At 39.4% G+C, this 22,431-nt stretch overlaps 1 protein-coding gene and 2 pseudogenes across 1 annotated transcript; 2 read left to right on the forward strand and 1 right to left on the reverse strand.

Annotated features, from left to right (window-relative positions):
* Positions 1-7,160: 7,160 nt before the first annotated feature.
* On the forward strand, positions 7,161-8,099 carry LOC100722222 (olfactory receptor 2L13-like). The gene has a single exon (XM_003479531.1). It carries the CDS (start codon positions 7,161-7,163, stop codon positions 8,097-8,099), a length of 939 nt encoding a protein of 312 aa, XP_003479579.1.
* Positions 8,100-17,066: 8,967 nt separating this feature from the next.
* LOC100721952 (olfactory receptor 2L13-like) lies at positions 17,067-18,041 on the forward strand (annotated as a pseudogene).
* A 3,332-nt stretch (positions 18,042-21,373) lies between these two features.
* Positions 21,374-22,365, reverse strand: LOC100721669 (olfactory receptor 2L5-like; annotated as a pseudogene).
* Positions 22,366-22,431: the final 66 nt, after the last annotated feature.

The following is a 22,431-nucleotide window of genomic DNA, read 5'->3' on the forward strand; positions in this document are numbered from 1 at the left end:
CACTAGGTGATATCAGTGCCTGTGCTCACACAGGATACATCCTCTGTGTTCCTTTACTGCAGGTCCATGGCCTTCAATCATTTCTTCTGTGATGGCCCAGCCATGATGACTCTGGTCTGCATGAACACCAAGGCCCATGAATACACCATGTTCCTGGGTGTCATCCTCTTTCTCCTGTTGCCCTTCATTGTCATCATGTTTCCCTGTGGGAAAGTTCTCCTTGTTGACTATCACGTGCACTCATGGGAAGGCAGGAAGAAGGCCTCTTTCACCTGCAGCACCCACCTCACCATGGGGACTTTCTACTATGCACCGTCTATCTACACCTATCTACACCCAAAGCCCCTCAGATCCCAGCAGAGGACAAGGACCTGGCTGTCTTCTACACTATTTTACACCAATACTCAATCCTGTGATCTACAGCCAGAGGAAGACAGAGGTGATGGGGGCCCTGGGATGAGTGATTTGGGGAATCTGCCCTGTGAAGATATAGGCAAAATTTCTATCTCAGTATATTTGGCAAGGAATCTAATTGTAAAATATTTAATACTCAGGCCTTAAAATGCATTTATTCTGAAAAATTTCAAATTCCTGTTGTGTGACATAGTATGTACATGTTCTGTTTCCTAATATCCATTTTTAATTATTGCTTCTTTCTCATCAAATAATGTGCATGTGTTCCTCCATGATCACTGAAAGTTCCTTGCATCTAAAAAATCACCATTTTTGGAGCAATACCACTTTAAAGCTGAATTTTTGGCATGGTAAGACAGTGTCAGCCTAAGTGTCATCTTAGGCTGAAGAAATGTAAGGGAATAACCCATTTCACTGGATTTGCTAAGACTAAACTCTGTAGAGGAGAAAGTGCTAGGGTGGGGTGCTATCAAGCACAGTAAGCACAGTGAATAGTGAAAGACAGAAACTGTAATTCTGCTAAGCGGTGATCACTAAGCTCAACAAAAGTGGCAGAATTTTAAGAAAGAAAACATGCCTTTTTAGATTGTTTGATAGTAATAAAAACATGTTTTATTCATTGAGCATCTCAGAATGGTGATGAATATGCTCAGTACATGCATATATTTTCTTGAATTATATTTCATCTTAGAAGTAGCCTTTTTATCTACTAACATGTATATTTTATATGAATTCCTACAAAGTAAATGCTTTGAGTAATGTATCTGTATTTAACCTGCATGAGGAAGACGGGCAAAGTGTTAGTGTTTAAGACCCTTAAGTTTGCGATTCTTCAACTTTGGTGAATATCAGAATTCTTGCGAATCATAGTTTATTAAACTTTGAGGAGCTATGCCTTGTGAAGCTTGATGGCATTGTAAACTAGATTTTAAAGATTTGATAGACTATAAACCAATCTCGACTTTGACAGGTTAAATTATCTTTGTTGCATGGTCTTGTTTTGTGTCTTCTCTTGCTTCTATTCCTCACCTGCTTCGTGGTTTTGGATAATTTTTACAAATATATTTCATGTCTCTTCTCTAAAATATGCATATAATAACCACTTGCTTTGTAATGTTTCTGAAATAATTAAATGACATAGTACTGAACAATTTGGGCACCTGTGTGGTCCCCTATAAATGCTCCTCCTTCAATGTTCAGTGTCAGCATTGCCTTTTGGAGAGCTGTGCTCACACCTTTGCAGTTCAGCATCACGGATTGGACCTGAGCCTTCTGCAGGCTCAGTGTACATCCCACAGGGGAGGGGTGATGGAGTGAGAGTGGCACTGAGCGGAGTTGGCATTTTGCAGGGAGATCAGGGGGGTTTGATCCTCCACCAGGGGAAACACAGAAGGTACTATAAAAAGCAAACAATGAAAATCGTTTGTGTCTATAGCATGTTAAATCTTGAGCCTTAAAGCAAGAGTTGATTTGTTAATTTTTATGTTATCATCTATCAATGGTAATAGCTTCATTGAATAAATTTAATATTCTGTCATTTCTTCCTATGAAGACTACAAGTCACAAGTAAGTATCCAAAATAATTCCACAATGACACTCTGTGACTTACCAGTCTGTGTATCCAATGGGAGCATTAGAGATCTTATGGTTTGCAAATTCAGTGATTCCAACGGACATGTCATAAACATTTGGCATAACTGCTCATGTAAATTGTCTTTCAAATTTGTGAATTTTTTAAAATTTGATAATAAACGAATAACTTAACTAAATTTTCAAAATTGACATGAATATCAGAGGTGTATCTGGCAGGCTAGAATCTTCTCTTTGGAAAAACTCATTTCAGTAAACTGTCACCTTCAGTAGAATTGCTATCTGAATAACTTGGGAGAGGTCAATTGAAAAAGAGTATGAAGAGTTAGTTTGTCATCATGTAATGTATGTTAATCACAGTCATCAATAATTTTCCTTGGAAACTTGATAAACAATAGAGAAGCTGTCCTTATGCTCATTATGATGTAATTCATGGAACATGCATAAGCAATATCAAAATTTCATTAGTCCCTAGGTTTTTAATTTATCAATTAAGATTTCAAAAAATTACCTAAAACACTAATAGACTCCTCCTGTAAAATAAAAAAAAAATCCCTACTTAGTCTAATTCTGGTTAACTGGTAAATGAAGAATTAATTATTTTGGTTGATTTGCTTTAAACTAGGATTATGCTATGTTCAAATTATGTAAGTCAAATGAAGTGACCAAGACTTGGTCCCTTTGGACCTGTGCTTTGGGGATCAATTAAAGAAAAAGGAGGAATATCTAAGGCTTGATGACATAAGATTGAGTATATAAAATACACCAACTTCTTTTGATTTGCATCAATGAGGGAATGTAGTGTGAAAAATCTTACACAGTTTTTTCATTGAACCATATGACAGTGAGAGATGCTTTAATTAAGAAATCTACGTGCAGCAAATCCCAGGGAGGGTAAAGTTGCTTTCTGGTTTAACCACTAGGAGAGTTCTGAGAGGCAGGGGCAGGGAGGAGCAGGTACCCCAGCTCGTACTTGAGAAGTTCCTCCTAGTGACCCATAGGTAAAGTGGGCTTCTCCAGGTGGTAGAGATGAATTTTGGTACAGCATGAGCTGGCACATGCTTCTTGCACAGCTTGACTGACTATAGGGATGAGTTCTGTGCTGTACAATTGTAAAGAACTTCAACAGACTGTGAGCAAGGCACAGCGACCTTACAGAGCTCCTCCCTCTCTCAAAGCACTCACTGGACAATTTCAGACCAGGTGAGTCCAGATGCCATTACTGACCTGAGTGACTTTCGGGCCACTTTAACTAACAGTGTGTTTTGGAAATGCAGTTTTCCTCCTGTAAGGGAGCCCTTTCTGCTGCACAGAGAATAAAGAATCTCACAGTAAATTGAAAAACTAAACGTAAATTTAGAATGTACCAGGAATTACAGGAAACTTTTAGAAGGCTGAAGTGTGTGCTCTGCAGGTTTTTCTCTTTGGTTAAGATGGTGGGTTTTTATGAGACCTGATGATTTCTAATCTGTCGATGTGAAATGGACAAAGGTGACTGACCTCCCTGAAGATTTGCTCTGCGCTGCCTTTTGGCAATGCTGGAATTGAAATCGATGAAGCTTGAGCAATTTCAAACTGATCATAGGTCATTGTCATAGTACATTTTAAAGGTGTCTATGATTAATAGAATCTTATGCAAACTACTTATGATTAGATTCTGTCATGTGATGGTTATTTTTAAAATCTGTAAGTTTCAACAATGTATTCTAAGAAGATCAAAGGATACATTAATCTTAAATGGGTTTTAGTTACAGAAGCAATATTCTCAAATTATAATATAAGCAAGACAGTTATGCTTTGTGTACTCCTGGTCCATTAAAAAAAAAGGCCCCACACATAAAGAAGAAATGTGCTGGGCATCAATGGAACGAGACCCTCAGCTGTCACTCCAGCATCCCAGACACTGAAAGCCTCAAGCCCACATGCAGAGGATCTTGCAGTTAGTGATTTATTACCTACATTGCCTGACAAAGTGACCATTCCCAAATAGGAAATGAAAGAGCTATAATGACTGCTATCAATCCAGTTTTACAAAAACTTAGATTCTAACTTGTGCTGTATAAACTGTCAGTGCAAACATTCATCTTTAAGATGAGGGTCCCATGTTGTAAGTTAACTTAAAAGTCTCTGTTTTCATGTTTATGTTGGAAATGCACTTCTTGAAAAAACAGCTGCAATATTTTACCATGTGAATTTCAGTTGTTATCAAAGAATAAAGCTTAGAAATTATCCCAAATGTCTCTTAAATCCTACATTTTTAAGCAATTACACGAAAGTTTGATTTCTGGAACCTAGATGGTCATTCTTGTTAAGATGGACTATCACAATAAGTTTTTCTGAGCCACACATTTGTTTGTTTCAGCCATAGATTTGCTGTGAACTCAGCATGCAGTGATCCCTGTGCAAGGACGAACAGAGAGAATGATTCACAAGATGCCTCCCTGTGCCTCATGGGAAGCCGGCTGTGCTGAGGCGCTCAGATCTTGGACTTTAGGGGTTCCAGGATACACAGCTTCTTTTTTTTTTTTTAAAGCCAGTGAAAGCTCCAGCAGCTCTTACTTTCTGACGAGGGCTCTACTCCATGCACAGCTCCTCCCAGCCCTGCCAAACACACACAGCATCCCATGTGAGGTCTAGAGTCATGGCTAGGACCATGGCACGGTGATAGCAAAGTTTAAATCTTCACTTCCCTCCACACAGAGCACCTCTGCCCTTTGTAAATTCACGCTCCTTATTTCCACTGTCCTAGTGCACAAAAAAGGCTGCTCTCTACCTGTTCTCCCCCAACAGAATGCGCAGTGACCAGACACAAGCTCAGAAGCATCGCTGCACAAGGGCTGCTGGGAATCTTCACCCAATATCTCTTGGCCCCTTTACACTCAGTTTCTGTCTGGTACTAACGACTACATGACATCATGCTGTGCGTTTTCGAATTTGGTTTTTGCTGTATCTTCCTTGTATCTTCTGAATTACCTACTAAGTTTTAACAATCCACCATATACACGTGTGCATTTTAGTCATGCAGTGCATTAATATCTAGTAGCGCTGCAAAGAAACAGTGAATATAGTTAGAAGGAATGCATATGTCATCATGTGGGAATGTGTTTTACCTTTCCCCTCAGCATTCCAGGAGATTTAACCCTAAAGTGCTGTAAGAAGCAGAGGAGGTCTGTGATCCCCACTAGCGTCCACATCCATGGCACTGTCTGCCCGTCAGCTCTCTGACCATGTGCTATTTAGTGGTGGCGCTTTTTCTACTAAACAGCAATAAGAATGCATTCCTATTTCTTACGGCCACTCTCTTTCATGTGTGTTCATGATTAACAGAGACCCATGAAGTAACAACTGGCCTCAGTCACTCCAGGTGTGCCATTGGGACGTGTCCTTGCTGTTCTTTCCTGTTGAATAACCATGAAAGCCCAGCTCCTCCCTAAAGTGATGTCTTGGGCAAGATGTGGTGTCAGTATTTCCTCTGGTGAGCAGAGTCATGTACATCCTGCCTGAAATCTCAGATTGAGGTGAGATCAGAGAAGACACCAAATACAGGTGGATAGAGTTTATGCACACTGGGAGAGAGAGGAAGAATCCACAGCCTTGCAGTGGTGCAAAGAAGAAAAGAGAAACCCCCAGGAATTAAGTTACAGACAAAAACTCCCAAGGAAAACCAGGTCATAAACACCGAAAAATTATTCAGGAAGACAAAGGTATTTATTTCTTCTTTGTATTACTTCACTCCAAACTATTAATGATATTTTTCTACTTAATTAAATATAAATTGAAGAATTGTCAGTGAGCACTGTGACTGCTTGCCTTCCCCTTTCAAGCTGAAGGGCTTTGCTATGCTTTATCAGGTTCATCCTTACTCCATAAGAGTATGACCCGGTGACCAGCAGGGCAGACGCAGTACTCTCTCCCATCTCCACATGCAGAGACCTGGGGAAAATCAAGTACAATTTTTGGAGATCAGGACATGGAACTGTATGCATTCATTCAACAATTACTAGAAATACTAGAAATTTGAAGCCAACATGCAGGCTTAAATCTGGCTGCTGTCCTGATTATTACTCAGAAAATTATTCTAGCCATAACGATTATTATTCTTAATACTTGTAATAAGAATATTACAAAGGTAAAATATCCAGAATTTATATGGTGGGAGGATGTTAATAAATGAAATCATGGAAAGAACAGTAAACACATGTTGTGGAAGGCTAAAATTCCTATAGATAGTGGAGAGATAAGAAAAATGTCTTTTTTTAATTTTTATCTCCATATCCATGTTCTAATTACACCATCACGATAGTTATGATTTTGGAAATAGTTATGTTTTGAACCTGTGAAAAAAAGAAATAAAAAATACGAAATATATCATCCTCATCAGCTGCAAATTTTTTACATAGAAAAAGGAAAAGCGTGCATGAAAATACATGCAAATAAATTTGAGATTTTAGGGTTTAAAAATGGAAACCTCCCCAAGAATGCCTATTGAAATATGCTAAAAGTAGGATGAATCCTATGGGATGTAGAAAACTGCAAAGCTCAAGAATGGATAACTTGGTGGTCGAGATATTTTAGGAAAAGCAAAGAATATCTTTAAAAAACAGGATAGGCAAAAAATTGAGAAAAGTATCAAGACAAATCAAGTTATGCTAGTGTAAGTGGGGCGGAAGCATAAAGAATTTTAAAAAGTAAAGGAGAGCAGGAGAACAGAAACTTTGGAGGTCTGGGCACAGGAATCCACGTCACACACTTGAGCTGCTGTTGAAAATATCCATGCTAGATTGAAGCAATCAGGGATCCCTGTCTTGCTCAGTGTCTGTGTCTTAGCAGTGATCCTGGGTACTGGGTTAGCCAGCAGCTACCCAGGAAGGATGGGATGCTTCAGTACTCTTACTGATGTTTCCTATGCATAGTGCTAGACTTCATAAATTTTCTTACTGACATGATTACCAGAAACAGTCAGAGAGCAAACATTCAGTTCTGAGATTGAGGTTAAATTCACAAATGGTACACTGTTGGAAGAAAAGCAATTCATTCTACTCAAGCATTAATAAAATCTACTTTTGTTTATTGTCTTCTCCTACTACATGTCATACGTATGCTTAGTTATGTTTTTTATTTTATCTTTCTAGGAATTTATAACGAAGTATTTTTTCATGGATAAATGGAACCAAACTTCAGATGATTTTATTTTGTTGGGGCTGTTTCCCCCTAATCAAGCTGGCCAACTTGTCTTGGTGGTGATCATCTTCATATTCTGCCTGGCTTCCATGGGTAACTTGGCGATGATTCATCTCATCTGTGTGGACATCCAGCTGCACACGCCCATGTACCTTCTCCTCAGCCAGCTCTCCCTCATGGACCTGATATACATCTCCAGCACTGTCCCAAACATGGCCTTCAATTTCTTTTCTGGCCAGAAACGCATCTCCTTGTTGGGGTGTGGGGTACAGAGTTTCTTCTTCCTGACCATGGCTTGCTCTGAAGGGTTACTCCTGGCTTCCATGGCTTATGACAGATTCATGGCCATCTGCCACCCACTGCATTACCCTGTCCGCATGAACAGATGGATGTGTGCAAAGATGATCATAGGATCTTGGACACTGGGTTCCATCAACTCCCTGGCGCACACAGTCTATGCCCTTCATCTCCCCTATTGCAGGTCCAGGGCCATCAATCATTTCTTCTGTGATGTTCCCGCCATGTTGCCACTGGCCTGCGTGGACACTTGGGTCTATGAGTACATGGTTTTTGTAAGCACTATCCTGTTCCTCCTCCTCCCTTTCCTCGGCATCACTGCTTCATATGGACGGGTCCTCTTTGCAGTCTTCCACATGCGCTCCAAAGAGGGAAGGAAAAAGGCCTTTACCACCTGCTCCACACACCTGACGGTGGTGACTTTGTACTATGCTCCCTTTGTCTACACTTACCTTCGGCCCAGGGGTCTCCGCTCCCCAGCAGAAGACAAGATCCTGGCTGTCTTCTACACTATCCTCACGCCAATGCTGAATCCCTTCATCTACAGCCTGCGCAACAGGGAAGTCCTAGGAGCCATGGAAAGAGTGTTTGGTGTGTTCTCTTCCAAGAAGAAATGAACCTCAAATCTCTGCTCTGTCTCTGCTGCCTTATCTTTAGTTGCTTAGCTGAACACTGCGGAAAGTGTGGCCTAATAAAATGTGATAGGATGTACCTATGAAACTTAAAAACTTTAGCAACACTTCATAATTTATAATTAACCTAAGTTAATTACTATATAATATGATTATACATATAGTTATCTTGAAACATAGGCAAAACAAATTTTACATTAGAATACATATATTACTAGTTGCAGTGTATATGATTATATCTTCACTACTGTTGATGTAGGATTTGTACTGATATTGGCACAGTGATTTTAACATTGTGGTGTAAAGTTATCACTGTGCTTCTATACTTTGTTTTTATTCTCATATTTCAAAACCTTGTGTACAATAGGAAAGATTGTAACTTACTCAGTGCACGTGTTCTAAAGATTCAATATAATTTTCATCAAAATGCCAAATTTTTGTTCACAGATTAGAAAAAAAAATAAAACTCACATAAGAATACAGATTATGTTGAAGAGCCAAGCATTTAATTACTCTATGGAACCTGTGTAATAAAACAACTGATGTATGTGTAACAATGGATGCATAGATCGATAGACTAGAAGGGAAGACAGGGTAAACCTGCACATGTCCAGATATCTGATTATCAACAAATAAGCTTGAGCTGAAATTACAGAAAACAGTCCTTTTATCATACTGGTAAAGACAGACATGCATCTTCACAACATAGCAACAAGTGGACTTACTTCAACCTGGAAAAAAATCAAAACAAAGTAGATTAAAGTTACCAATTTAAAAGCCAACTCTTTCAAACAGGTGCAGGGAAAAATTTTAAGGTATTTGTATAAGCAATAATTTATTGTAAAGGACTTCAATAGCTCACAAAATAGTAGAAAGAACTGAGCAATGTGAATGCATCATGTTAGATAGCTTCGGCATGGCAAAAGAATTAAGCCAGAGTGAAAGGTCACCTTACGGTAGAGAGCTCTGTCTCCCATTCATCTGACCAAGGGTGAACAACAAGTGCTCTGAAAGAACTCAAAAATCGTAAAAGAATAAGTAATCCAGTTAAAAATTGAAAAATAAGCTAATCAGACACCTCAGAAAGAAGATATGCATTGTCTTTAGTTTTCAGAGAAAGGAACTTATTATTATATTATATTAATATTCACACTGTTCAGATTGGCTGTTATCAAGTGTATTAGACACTTTCTCATTGCTAGGAAAAAATAACTTACAATCACAACTTACAGGAGGAGATATGTATTTTGCCTTGTGATTTCAAAATTTCAGGCCCTGCATGTGGGCTGGTACCAAGACAAAGATGGTGCCTTGGAAGAAACCTGCAAAGTGCATGACAGCCAAGAACCACAGGTAGCAGAGTGAAACTGGGGATGAGAATGTACAGCTCCAGGTGTCATCTCCACCAACCACTCCTCTAAGCAGACCCACCATCCAACACTGCAGTTAGTTATCACATCATTGATTGGTTAAGATGGTGACAAGGGGCTCTACTGTCAACCACTCAAGCTCCGTTAGCCCTACTTGGAACTCAGGGTGTCTTTGGGAGGCTTTTGGAAAGCCACATCATTCCACACACACACAGCTCCCCAAAGTCCGTGCCCATGTCATTAGAAAAAAGCAAGCTGTCTAACTCTAAGTTTGGCCAAATTACAACGTCTCCCTCACTGCTGAATAGTCCATTCAAGATTCTGCTCTGACACACAAAGCAACATCCAAAGGCTACATTTGGTGGGACTTGGTTATTTTCTTAGATGCTTTTGTTCCTGCATTTAATATTTCTGTATTTTAAGCAGTCTTGCACTCTTTACAGTCACAACAATCTGTTTATAAACTATGTAATTTTGACACAAAATTTATCAGTAATTTTCAGTTCAAGTAGCAAAATTGTTAAATCTGTTACGTTTTATTATTATTATTAATGCTATTATTGCTAAGGATTGAGTCCAAGACCTTCACATTCAGCTGCATCTCTAGCCCTTTTTACTTAGTTTATTTTTAAAACCGTGTATTGCTCATTTTCCTAGCCTGTGATGGACTGTGCAATCCCTCTTCCACAGCTTCCTAGAATGATAGGTTGATGGGCAGATAACCCTGGCTTGCCTTTCAGTCTTGATTCTTAATGCAAATCTGACTTGAAGCAGCCAATAATATCCATTCAGCAGCCTGAACATTAGGCTGGCTTCAAGTTTTCTCTATGAAATCATTCACTCTACCATCTTTATTTTCAGCTTGCACAAAGTACTGGGACATGGAGACAACGTAGCCAAGATTTTGCCAAAAATGTAGCATGTTTGGCTTTAGACTCCTCATTCACAACCTGAACACCATTATCCTAACCTTAATCTATGCATTGTTACTAGAATGTTAATCTCATGGGCTCCTGCCTGCATCTCCCATCAATCTCTATTTACACCTTTCTTAGCTCCATAACTAACATCTCTAATCCTTTTAAAACATTTCCCAAAAATGAGCTCCACCGATTTCTCAGTAACAGAAGGTAAAGGATTATGCTGAGCAAGGGAAGAGAGTAATAGGATGGATATGTGATCAGAGAACATGGTTTCCTTGTGTGTAACTGTCACAATAAATTTCATTCTTTCAGTAGATACATGTAAATGTTACAATGAAAATGCAAGGAAAAGTAAGACTACCTGTGTTTCATTAGAACTTATGCATTTCTGATGCTAATGCTATAAAACTTATTTGTCAAGAGTAGAATTTCATCATGTTTCTATTATATGCATTGTTACTATTTATTTTGTATACTCAGATCAAAGAATATTTCGCCTCTATTCCTCCGATAAAATACAACAATTGTCATTGCTTAAATTAAAAAAAAAATCCCCAAAAATCTCACATATTCAGAGGTGACACTTTCCTCAATTGTTTAATGGAGGAATGGGTTGCATCAACAGATTAATCCACTCATGTGTTCGTGGGTGAACGTGCTCTTAAAAGGTAGGACCGCTGGGAGGCGAGTTACTGTGCAATGAGGTAGAAGGGTGTGTTTACTCCCAGCTTCTCCCTTCTCTCTTCCCGATTTCTGGTTACATTGTTAGAGCAGCTATCTTCTGCCATGCCTTTGAAATGTGCCTTTCTGCCATGGATCCCGTCAACCTAGCACCCGTTTCACTGAAACCCTGAGTGAAATGAACTCCCCCTTTAAGATTTGAGTGTTCATTTTGTTTCTCAGTGATGAAAACGTAATTCATAAAACAATGCAGTTGTAAGTATGAGAAATAACTTAGTGACCTATGTCTCTGATTATCCAGTGATTACTGGGATAAACATTGATTGATTCCAATATCCACTTGACACCAGTCCTGCAACAGACAGTACCCAGAACTTTCTTGTACATTCTCTCCTTGGACTCCTACAGCAACCGTCAGGTTGGCTCAGCTTCAAAAATTTGACCACAAAGTAACATTTTCACTAACCTACCAAAGCAGATTCTTACTCATTGCTGAATGTAGTAGGTTAGACACTTCTTTTTAAATCTAACTACTCATTTTATCAAAAAATCTCAACTCTTCACACTATAGAACTAGTGATTAGAATACCATTTTCACGGGTTAACTGAATACGTTTTCAAAAATAGTCCAAGTCATTTTGTCAAAGTAGAGTTAAATTTAGTCTCATTTGCCAACAGATCCCTCCAGAAACTCACCAAGAAGCAGAAAGAAAAAATTCTAATACTGGATTTTCCTTTATTTAGCTGAGTGCTCAGAAGTATTTCCCAAACTCTTTAATGCTTAGGTCCACTACAAAATGTGAGGATTTCAATAAACATCATTTGTCATCTCTTTGGTCCTTTGATCTCTTTCACCAGTATTCCAGAACATTCCTTCTTGGTCTAATTCTGGAAATCTGAATTTGGTATGGATGATTGTGTTGGCTATATGGTGCTTTAAACTCTGAACCGGCTTTTTTTTCCAAATTATTGAAGACCAGTGAGATGAGGTTTGGTCCTCGTGTGGACTTTAGGGATCAATTAGAAGAAAAGAAAAATTGGAATAGTGAAGGGTTGATGAGATAATCTTCAGCATATAAAATACAGAGCCTGAGGGCACCAATTATGGCATGTCTTACTCTGCTTTTGCTTGAATAAGAAAATAGTGGAGAATGAAATTTTAATTAATCAGTGTGCAGCCAGCTATGCCAGAAGAGAGGGCAGTGAAGCTGTTTTCCGATTTGGGCTTAGAGTTATCAGAGGCTCAGTGAGGATCAGTGAGGAATTGTTCCTGGTACTACATGGCTTTTTAAGTGATTTTGCCAGATAAGGGAAGCCTTCTGATGTAGGGATAAGTTTTCACTTCATGGGGTACCTGTTGGCAAGGGACATGGTCCAGCCACACTGCCACTCCATTGGGCAACATTTATAGCATGGAAGGGACAGTCAGCAGAGAATGGTGCCATGACAGAATGGTTTCTCCTCTCAAAGCATAAACTCAGAGAGTTCTCACCAGGTGTCTCTAAATTATGCTAGTGAACAGGGGAGATTTATGCTAGGTGTAGCTACGTGAGATATTTTGGAGAGGCACTTTCACCACGATAGCAGCCTTCTTTGCTCACACTGTACATCCTTCCATAACAAAATGGACACTCTGACTATGTTAACATGTAAAGAGAGACCATTTGAGCCTCCTGGAATCCCTGCAGTGTGCTCCTCCTGAAGGCTGTGTCTGTACATAAGACACCTGATTTCTCAGGGGCTGGAGCTTCCTATTTAAGTTACAGAATAGACAAAGGAATTCCATGCACTACTGAGGACCTCCTAAACGTGGAACACAGAGCCCAGCTAACCCCTGTCTACAGCTCTCCTATTAAGTTGTGGCGACACAAATAGCTGAAACTCAGACAAAATTTTCATATATTCAATGCTTTGGATCTCAGGTATGTAACAATGTGTATGTGTCTAAAATATCCTGTTTCCAATGGAATTACAGTTTTCGGTATAAAAAAGAATAGCTGACATTATTGCCATAAAACCATCTGTATACTCAGAGCTTAAATGCAAACATTAAAAAAAATGTTCTTAAATACAAACAGGAGAAGATCTAAAGAACCATGAAAACAACTCTCACACAGAATACATAAGCATTCTTTGTGTTCAGTGATTATCATTGAAAATGCAGTGTTTTCAGTGTTTTCCCCAGAGAACTTTCTTCCTCCAAATTTAAACCTGAGTGAAACACAGATTAAAGGAATTCCCTCCCCAACCAGCTCTCTGGTGTTCTATAAAACACAGGAGAATATAAATTTAAGACTGCCTGTTTTTTGCCATCTGACCACTGTTCATGAGTTTGGGCTGCCATAGAAGGTTATTCCTAGTGTGAATATTTGGTTTGTTTGCTCAGTAAATGTGCCGAAACCTCACCATGCAAGATCAGCATGCAAAGGAAGAGCGGACAGCGGTGTTTTCCGGACATCTCTCTGCCTCTTTAGGAGCCAGTTGTGCTGAGGGTAATGGCCTCCAGGACTCAAGGCTGTGCTCTCAAGGCCAGAGCCACCTCCAGCTGCTCTCACTGTCTCTTGATTGCTCTCTTCTACGTGTTGTTTCCCCAGCTACCGGTTCCCAATCCAGAGCTAACAGTGTGACCTCTGGATGAACTGGACCAGGGCATTGTTCTGGCTTCCTGTCACACCCAGCACAAATTCTAATTAATTTGTTCTTCTCACAGAAATGGCCTTAAGTCTATGCTTGAAGATGAATTGCCTATTTCTGTTATCCTTCTGGTCTGAAAGTCTTTCCATTCTAGGCTTTCTCCTTGCTGCTCTTCCTGAGCAGGACAGTCAATCCCCAGACCAGCTCCCACAGTAAGTTCACGTTGGGGCTGTTGTGGTTTATATCAGATTTCCCTAGAAAGACTCACTAGTCACAGATGGGCTCTTTGGGAAGTGTTTGGGGTAGAGGCAGTGTACCTGACTGGCCTTGAAGAAGATTTTTCTTGGAGAGGTCAGGATGACCCAGAGGGTTACATCTCTTTTTCTGGCTTCTCCATGGATTCTCTGCTTCCCAGACACCTGGGTGTGGGGAGTAGGTTTTCCTCCACAGTGACCGCTGCCATACTGTGCTGCTTTGGAGCCAGGAGACAATGGACCGAAACTTGAGCCAAATTGAAACTGTTTTCCTTTATTTTGCAAGTGTCTGGTACTTTGTTCAATGAGGAAGAAAGTAACAAGGACAGTGGCTTTTCCGGGACTCTTGTCCTACTATGTCTCTGAACTTGCTCCCTACTTATTTCTTTTTCTAGTAAGAATGACTCTACAGCACCCTTGTTGTATGTTCCAAGTTGTTCTGTTCCACTGACTTGCCCACAGTTTTAAGTGCTTATCATATAATCTTGTTCACTGTAATCACTGAAACATGTCAGTGTTTAGAAACATCACAATACAAGAGTGAGCAGTTTGAAGGAAGAGTTGTGTCCTGTTAAAAGTGATAACAACCTCTGTCCCTACACATTAGATATGTCTATTGCCTCCACCCTCTTCCCTTGGAATCTCTTCCTGTCTCTACAGAGGATGTGTACTTTACCCTTGTAATCTCTCTTTTGACAGGACTCATGATTGTCAAGTTATGGGAAGTAGCAGTTAATTTAAATTACCAGAAGTGTCTATTTGTAAACTGTTAGTTGCTGCTCTTAAATATGAGAACGTGGTTAATCCAAGACGTTTCTCAAATCAATGTCCTGACAATGTGACATCAGCATTTCTTTAAGAGTGAAGCAGATATACATGGAAAGCATACAATTTTCTACTGAGACTGAGAAGTTGAATCAAGTTTATTATACTTAAAATGATATTGTCCAGTTTCATACATTTTAATGCTAAAATAATTTCATTTTCTTTATGGTAAAATAATATTTAACTGTTTTGTATTTTTTCATATGTTGGGTGCACAGCTATACTGTGTATAGAGTTCAGCTATTGGGAGCTATACTAGTATATATGTGATACACATGTACAACTACAGTGTGATGATTTTAACTATTTCAGAAACATACCCAGGAATGTACAATGGTATCAAACATTCTCTACATTTCTGAGATTTTTGAGGAATTTCCACATTGATTTCTATAATAATTATACTAAGTTGATATTCCTTCCAGTAACATGGGAGATTTTTTTTTATCTGCAAATTCTTCCAAGCATTCCTGGTTTTTGTATCCTTGATGTTAGCCATGTGGCTGAGGTGAGATAGAATCTCAGTGTAGTTGGACTTTCCTGTTTCTTAATTGTTACAGAAGTCGAATAATGTTTCATGTACTTACTGGCCACATGTGTTTCTTCTGATAATTGTCTGTTCAACCGTTTTATGCATAAATAGACTGGGTTATTTGCTTTGGAAAACTAATTTTATGGTGTTTTTCATAGAGTCTAGACCATGTGTCAGAAAGGTAGCCTCAAAGATTCCTTCACTTTCCGTTGTTGTCTTTGTGAAAAGATAGCACATTAAGTGCTGCCTTGGTGTGCAGAGGCCTTCTCTTTAGATGCAATTTTATTTGTTGACACTTGATATTATTTTTTCTGACATTGAAGTGGTATTCAGGAAGTCTTCCCAGGATTCAATAGTTTCAAGTATTTTCTCTGTGTAATTACGTAGCAATTTTAAAGCTTCTTGTTTGGTATTTAGGCATGTCATCATTCTTCTTTTCATTTTAGTGCAGGCGAGAAACAGGTATATGGATTCAATTTTCTACATGTAGATATACAGTTTTCCTGGGACCATTTGTTAAAGAAGCTATGTTTTCTCTAACAAATGTCCCTTGCCTCATCCTAAAAAATCCTACCATTTCACGAGTTGGTTTGCATTTGCTCCTCAGTTGCACTGGCCTAGTGTGTGCTTAGGTGGAAGTGCTGTGTTGTTTTTGCTGCTACAGCCTTGCAGTGCACTTTGGAATCTGGTGTTATGATGCCTCTAGCACTGGACATTTTGATCAAAATTCCTTTAGTCATTCTGGGTATTTTTTTTAGTTCCATAAGGATTTTGAGATTCTGTTCTAGCTCTATCCATAATACCATTAATATTTTACTAAGAGTTTCATAGAATTTGTAAATCATTTTTGAAAAAATGGCCATCTTAACAATATTGGTCTTGGTATACTGATTCATGGAAATGGGAAGTCTTTCCACTTGTTATCATCTTCTGTAAAGCTTTTTTTCAGTATCAAATGAGTTTTACGGTAGAAGTTCTTCATTCACTTCGTTAAGTGAAATTCTATGTACCTCACTTTTCTGAAGAGAACATGGATGAAACTGCTTTCATGATTTCCTCCTTGGTAGGTTTACTGTTAATGAACAAGAATGTGGTAAATGTTTGGACATTGGTTGTGTATCCTGCCACTCTTACAAACTGATTTGCTGCTTTAAAAAATTACTAGGAATTTTATGATGGAGTGTTTTATTCTTCTATGCAGAAGTTCCTCTTATCTGAGGAAAACTAACTTGACATATTTTCTCTTCATCTTCTTCATTTCTACGGCCTGATAGTTCTCACTAAAAGCTCAGTCACAGTATTTGCCATGATGGGAGTGTGTTGACCAGAAGTTAGGAGAGCAATATTGAATATATTAACTAGTGTTGATTTCCTGTTTTTTTTTTTGTTTGTTTTAAAATTGTATATTGTTTTTAACCTTTTTTGTTTGTTTTGGCTTTAAAAAAATTAAAAAGAAATGCTTTAGTCATCTTAATTTTGCTAGTCAGGTGGATAGATTTTTATACTTAAAAGAATATAGATATCTGTGAATGCTCAGATGATTTTCAGAGACTATTTAATATGAATATTTATTTCAGATATGAGAATTAATGTGTTGAAGCATGTATTTTGCAGAATATAAATGGATTCCATTCAATAGAAACTTTAAGTCCTTTTTGTTCTTCTATAATGTTTAATTCATACTTTATACTTGATTTTTACATTTTGATCAAGGAAGTTAACTGTAGTTTTTCATGGGGAATTGGAACCAAACTTCAGATCATTTCATTTTGCTGGGACTGTTTCCACAAAGCCAAGCAGGCCTATTCCTCATGTTCCTTATAATCTGTGTGTCCCTGCTCACCTTGGTTGGTATTCAGTGATAATTCACCTCATATGTTTGGATACAACTTCACACACCCATGTACCTTCTCCTCCCTCATGGACCTGATGGATGTCAACACTACTGTCCCCAAAATGGCCTTCAACTTCTCTGGCCAGAAATGAATCTCCTTGCTGGATGTGAGGTACAGAATTTCTTCTTCCTGACCATGGCACAATCTGAAGGGTTACTCCTGACTTCCATGGCTTATGACAGATTCATGGCCATCTGTCACCCACTGCTTTACCTTGTAAGCATGAACACAATGATGTGTGCGAAGATGGTCATTGGATCTTGAATGCTAGACTCCATCAACTCCCTGGCTAACACAGTCTACGCCCTTCATCTCCCCTACTGCTGGTCCAGGGCCATCAATCATTTCTTCTATAATGTCCCTGCCATGATGTCCCTGGCCTGTGTGGACACCTGGGTCTACAAGTACATGGTTTTTGTGATTACCAGCCTATTTCTCCATCTCCCTTTTCTAGGCATCTCTGTTTCCTGTGGACAGGTCCTCTTTGCTGTCTTCCACATGTGCTCCAAAGAGGGAAGGAAAAAGGCCTTATTCACCTGCTCAACACACCTGACAGTGGTGACCTTGTACTATGCTTCCTTTGTCTACACTTACATTTGGCCCAGAGTCTGTGGTACCCAGCCAGAAGACAAGATCTTGGATTTCTTCTACACCATCATCATCCCCATGCTGAATCCCTTCACCTACAGCCTGAGCAACAGGGAAGTCTTGGTAGCCACTGAAAGAGCGTTTCGTGTGTTCTTGTCCAAGCAGAAGTGATCCCAGAGTCCCTGTTCTGCCTCTTCCATCTTCTTTTTCCTTGCTTAGCTGAACACTGTGAAACATTTTGGCCTGATGGAGATGTGATAGGATACACTTGTGAAACTTGAAAACTTTACTGGCACATTAAAACACTGTTAATTTAAATAGTATCTTAGTTATTCTATAATATAGTAGTATCATTTTATTCAAAATGATAATTATAGGGGTAGGGAATAGAGCTCAGGGGTGCAGCACCTGTTTGGCAGGTACAATATCCTGAGTTTGATTCCTGATATACTTCCCTAAGAAAAGGATAAAGAAAATTTTATTATAAGAAGCACAAGATTTGAAAAACTCATTAATTTTATATTGACTATAATTATATTTAAATGTTATATATCATATATTTGCTCACATATTCTTAATGTGACTTTATGCTAATATTGACAATTTTTAATTTATGCAAAATATATATTATACTCGTGTATAATATTTCATTATTCTATTTCATTATTCTTGTGTGTGTTTCGTATTAGATATATTACACATTTATTTACGCATTCCAAGTAGGCAAATAAATAAATATTGAACCAGTGTCTCTTTTTAAACTATGAATCAAACTCAGGGCCTCAAATTTCCAGGCAGGCACTGGGCATCCTCTGCCTTGGCCAGTGTCTACTATATTGCAAAGCAAAGAATTGGAGAAAAAAATTGCTCATGTGATGGAGGTGAGGCAATGGGGAAAGCACAGATGAAACCAGTTCCAAATCATAAGAGAGGTGAGACAGCTGACGCTGGGAACTTAAAATCATAAGTGTCCTCAGTTGAAAGGGACCAGTGACAGTGTCCTGCCATGAGCAATGATATTCAGACAACCAGCATTTGCACAGCTTGACTGCAGCTGAAATACAGAGCGTCCCCACAGAATGAAAGCAGACACCGGAAAGAGAAAAAACAGCTGAAGGCCCACGTGTACCTCCCAAGTACACACCTCCTTGATGCACCAGGACACAGCCAGGAGTGCGCTTCACAGATCTGCTAGGCCTTTCTTAGTCCACTACAGTTCACATGTCTGGATGAATGGTCAGAATCCACTTCTCATCAGCTTCTCACCAAACACATCTCCTTAAAGTATAATTAACCTTAAAATAAAGACAATAGCAACTTCACAATTACACATAACTACCCTGTATATAACCAGAAATACAATCATTTGTTTTCCAAAGTTTCAAAAATTTCACCATTTTTCAAATGTTGAAGCTCAAATCTCTGCTGAGATTCAAGGAAAACCTTAGCTGCAAACATCTCTGTGAAAATGTAAAAAGGAAAAATTTAGCTCCAATCTATAATGGCACAGAGTAAACATAGGTATCCCAAAAGGGGGAAAAGGGAATAGGATAGAATCAGATCAAACAGGCCCCCAAAACTGGCAGGACAATCATTATGTTATAGAGGTGCTTGCCCTGCAGACAGTCAAGCTGTGGCGAGAAAGGAGCTGCAGAGGTTGTGGGCAGCCTGGCCCCTCAGACACTGCCAGCTGTAGCTGAGTTCATATCAGGAAAACCAGTCTGACTGTCTCCTCCAGGAAAACCTGCAGTGCACCATTTTCCCTAAAGTTCTGCTTCCTTACTGTTGACTCAGGTGGGACCCAAACCCAAATCCGTGCTGATTCATTTCAGCTGCTGTCACAAGCGACTACTGCAATTTAATGCAGCAAAACCCACCCCAGGTGAACTTGATAACCAGGCACTTTTCTTTAAAATATAGTCTCCAGTGGCAGATTGGTGAAGATGGTGAAGGTTTAACTCATCTTGATCTATTCAGATTTACATTAATATATATATATATATATATATATATATATATATATATATATATAATCACATTGTTTTCATTTTCCCACCAAAAACAAATAATCAAACAGTGCTCAAACTTCAGGGTTCAAATCAGAATAGTTTGACTAAATTATGTGATTAAAAACATGTATCTAATAACTATATTAAAATCACAGTGAGAGAGCTATTACAATCACAGTTCTTGCTTCCCATTAATATTTAGAAATGGCATGCCAACACTAAACACTAAGAAATGCCAGAGGGATCCTCTGCGTGTAGGTCCATTGTTTCCTTCCAGTGAAAAGCCTCAGGTCATTTTTCCTATGTCCTGGTCCTTCTAAACAATGACTTTCTCCCCTATTTCATTCACAGAATCCACAGGGTCCTTCCCTCTTACCAAATGGTTCAAATCACCCTACCGATTCTTCACTCATAATTTTGAGCACAGATCAAGCCAAACACTCTTAGAAGTAACCATGACACTGTTTCAAGTGTAGACTGCACTGAAATTTTTCTGTCATCCTGACAATATCTCTAAACACAACAGAAACGAACACTGACTTCCTGTGAAAGCACAATATACACCACCTGAGATCCAGCAGCCCTGCTCTGTAGAAGTTTCTTGAGCCACTCCCCAGCCAACAGCATTTCCATTAGCCTTCTTATCTTCTAGGCTCCAACCAGGGTCCCTCACTCAGTTCACAGGATGTGTGGGCTGCCCTCTTGGCAAGTCTCTCAGTACCTTTCCAAGTTAATTCCAAAGTCTCTTCAGTCACATGGTCAGTCAACATCAGAGAAATGACTGTGCATCTTGGGCACTGCGCTGTCAGTACAAGTTTTGTTGTAGTCAACTTCACAAAGAAATGTGTTTAGTACCAGACACATAATTTATAGGATTATTTTGTAATAGTCACATGAAATGTCAAATGCAGAAAAGTAAAGTAAATCTCTCCACACACTAGACATTCAGGGAATCCAGCTGAGACACTGAGTTCCAGGAGATGTCTCTCATGAATCCAGTTGAAGACCTGGACCACATGGTAGTCTCCAGAAGACCATATGAGGTCTAGACGCCTGAACAATATGTCATGCAATTCTACATCAAGGATTCACACAGGGAAGGCCCTAGTATCACTGGTGGTAGGCGGAAGGTCCAAACCAGCAGGGTGAAGGATCTGCTGCCTGACAGATCTACACTGAAACCAGGAAGCAGCACTCATGGTAAGAACCAGAGTTCCCTGAAAGAAAACTGCAAATTTCATAGCAGAAAAACCATTTTAACACACTTATCCAGAAGAATCAAGAGCATAGGATTATCCAGCATGCAGCTCCATCTGGACAATTTACTTTTTATTTAAAATATGATTTTCATTGAAAAAGACTACCAGAAGATAAACACACTCCAAACTGATAGAAAATAGATCACAAAATGGTTATTTTACTTATTCACAATTACAGAGCTATTTTTTCACAGGTGAGCATCTTTTCACTAAACGTTTAGTTATTGTAGGTATAAAATAACTTTTTACTGATTGCGCTTGAGTCCAGGGTACTGGAGCAGAAATTTGCCTACATTTTCACAAAGCAGATTCTCTGAGTCATTCTCCCCAAAGCCCCCATCACCTCCTTGTTCCTCAGGCTGTAAATCACAGGGTTGAGCATTGGGGTAAGGAAGATGTAGAAGATAGCAAGAGCCTTGTTCACTGCTGCAAACTGGAGGGACGCTGGGCAGAGATAAGTATAGGCAAATGTTGTGTAGCAGTAAGTCACCACAGTGAGGTGGATGCTGCAGGTGGAATAGGCCTTCTTCCTGCCCTCCTGAGAACGTATACAGTAGACAGTGATAAGGATCCGACCATAGGAATGCACAATAACCAGAAAAGGAAACACAAGAAAGAGGATCATGCTAACAAACACAGTGTACTCATAGACCATGGTGTCTCTGCAAGGCAGCAGCAGCATGGAAGGGACATGGCAGAAGAAGTGGTTGATGGCCCTGGGCCTGCGGTAAGGGATATGCAGGGTATATACAGTATGAGCACAGGAGTTGACAGCACCCATTGCCCAAGATCCCCGAATCAACACCACACACACTGTTCTGTTCACAACTATAGGGTAGTGCAGAGGAAAGCAGTTAGCCACTTAATGGTCATAGGCCATAGATAACAGGATCAGTCCCTCTGAACCTGCTAAAGTCCCAAAGAAGAAACTCTGTATCCCACACACAATGAAAGAGATGGACTTGCTCCCAAATAGAAAATCAGAAACCATCTTGGGGACAGTGGTGTAGACGTACATGAAGAAAATGAAGTCCATGAGGGAGAGCTGACTGAGCAGTACATACATGGGAGTGTGGAGGTGGGCGTCCAGGAGGATGAACAGGACCATGGCCAGGTTCCCAGCCAGTGCGATTAGGCAGATGGAGACAATAAGTGTGAAGAGGACAGACCAGCCCCTATTGGGGGGAACAGGCCCAGTAGGATGAAGTCAGTGGAGGTCTGAATGTAATTTCCATGCTGTGTTCCTGTGGATTTTCCTGAAGACAAACACAGGGCGCACATGTGCACATCACAATTAGCCAAATTTTTAAATGCCTTAAGTTAATTAGCATCTGAATCATGTATAAA

Source organism: Cavia porcellus, unplaced genomic scaffold (assembly GCF_034190915.1).
Source record: "Cavia porcellus strain 051 isolate PalLab524CR breed Dunkin Hartley unplaced genomic scaffold, mCavPor4.1 scaffold_2, whole genome shotgun sequence".
NCBI classification, from domain to species: domain Eukaryota; kingdom Metazoa; phylum Chordata; class Mammalia; order Rodentia; family Caviidae; genus Cavia; species Cavia porcellus.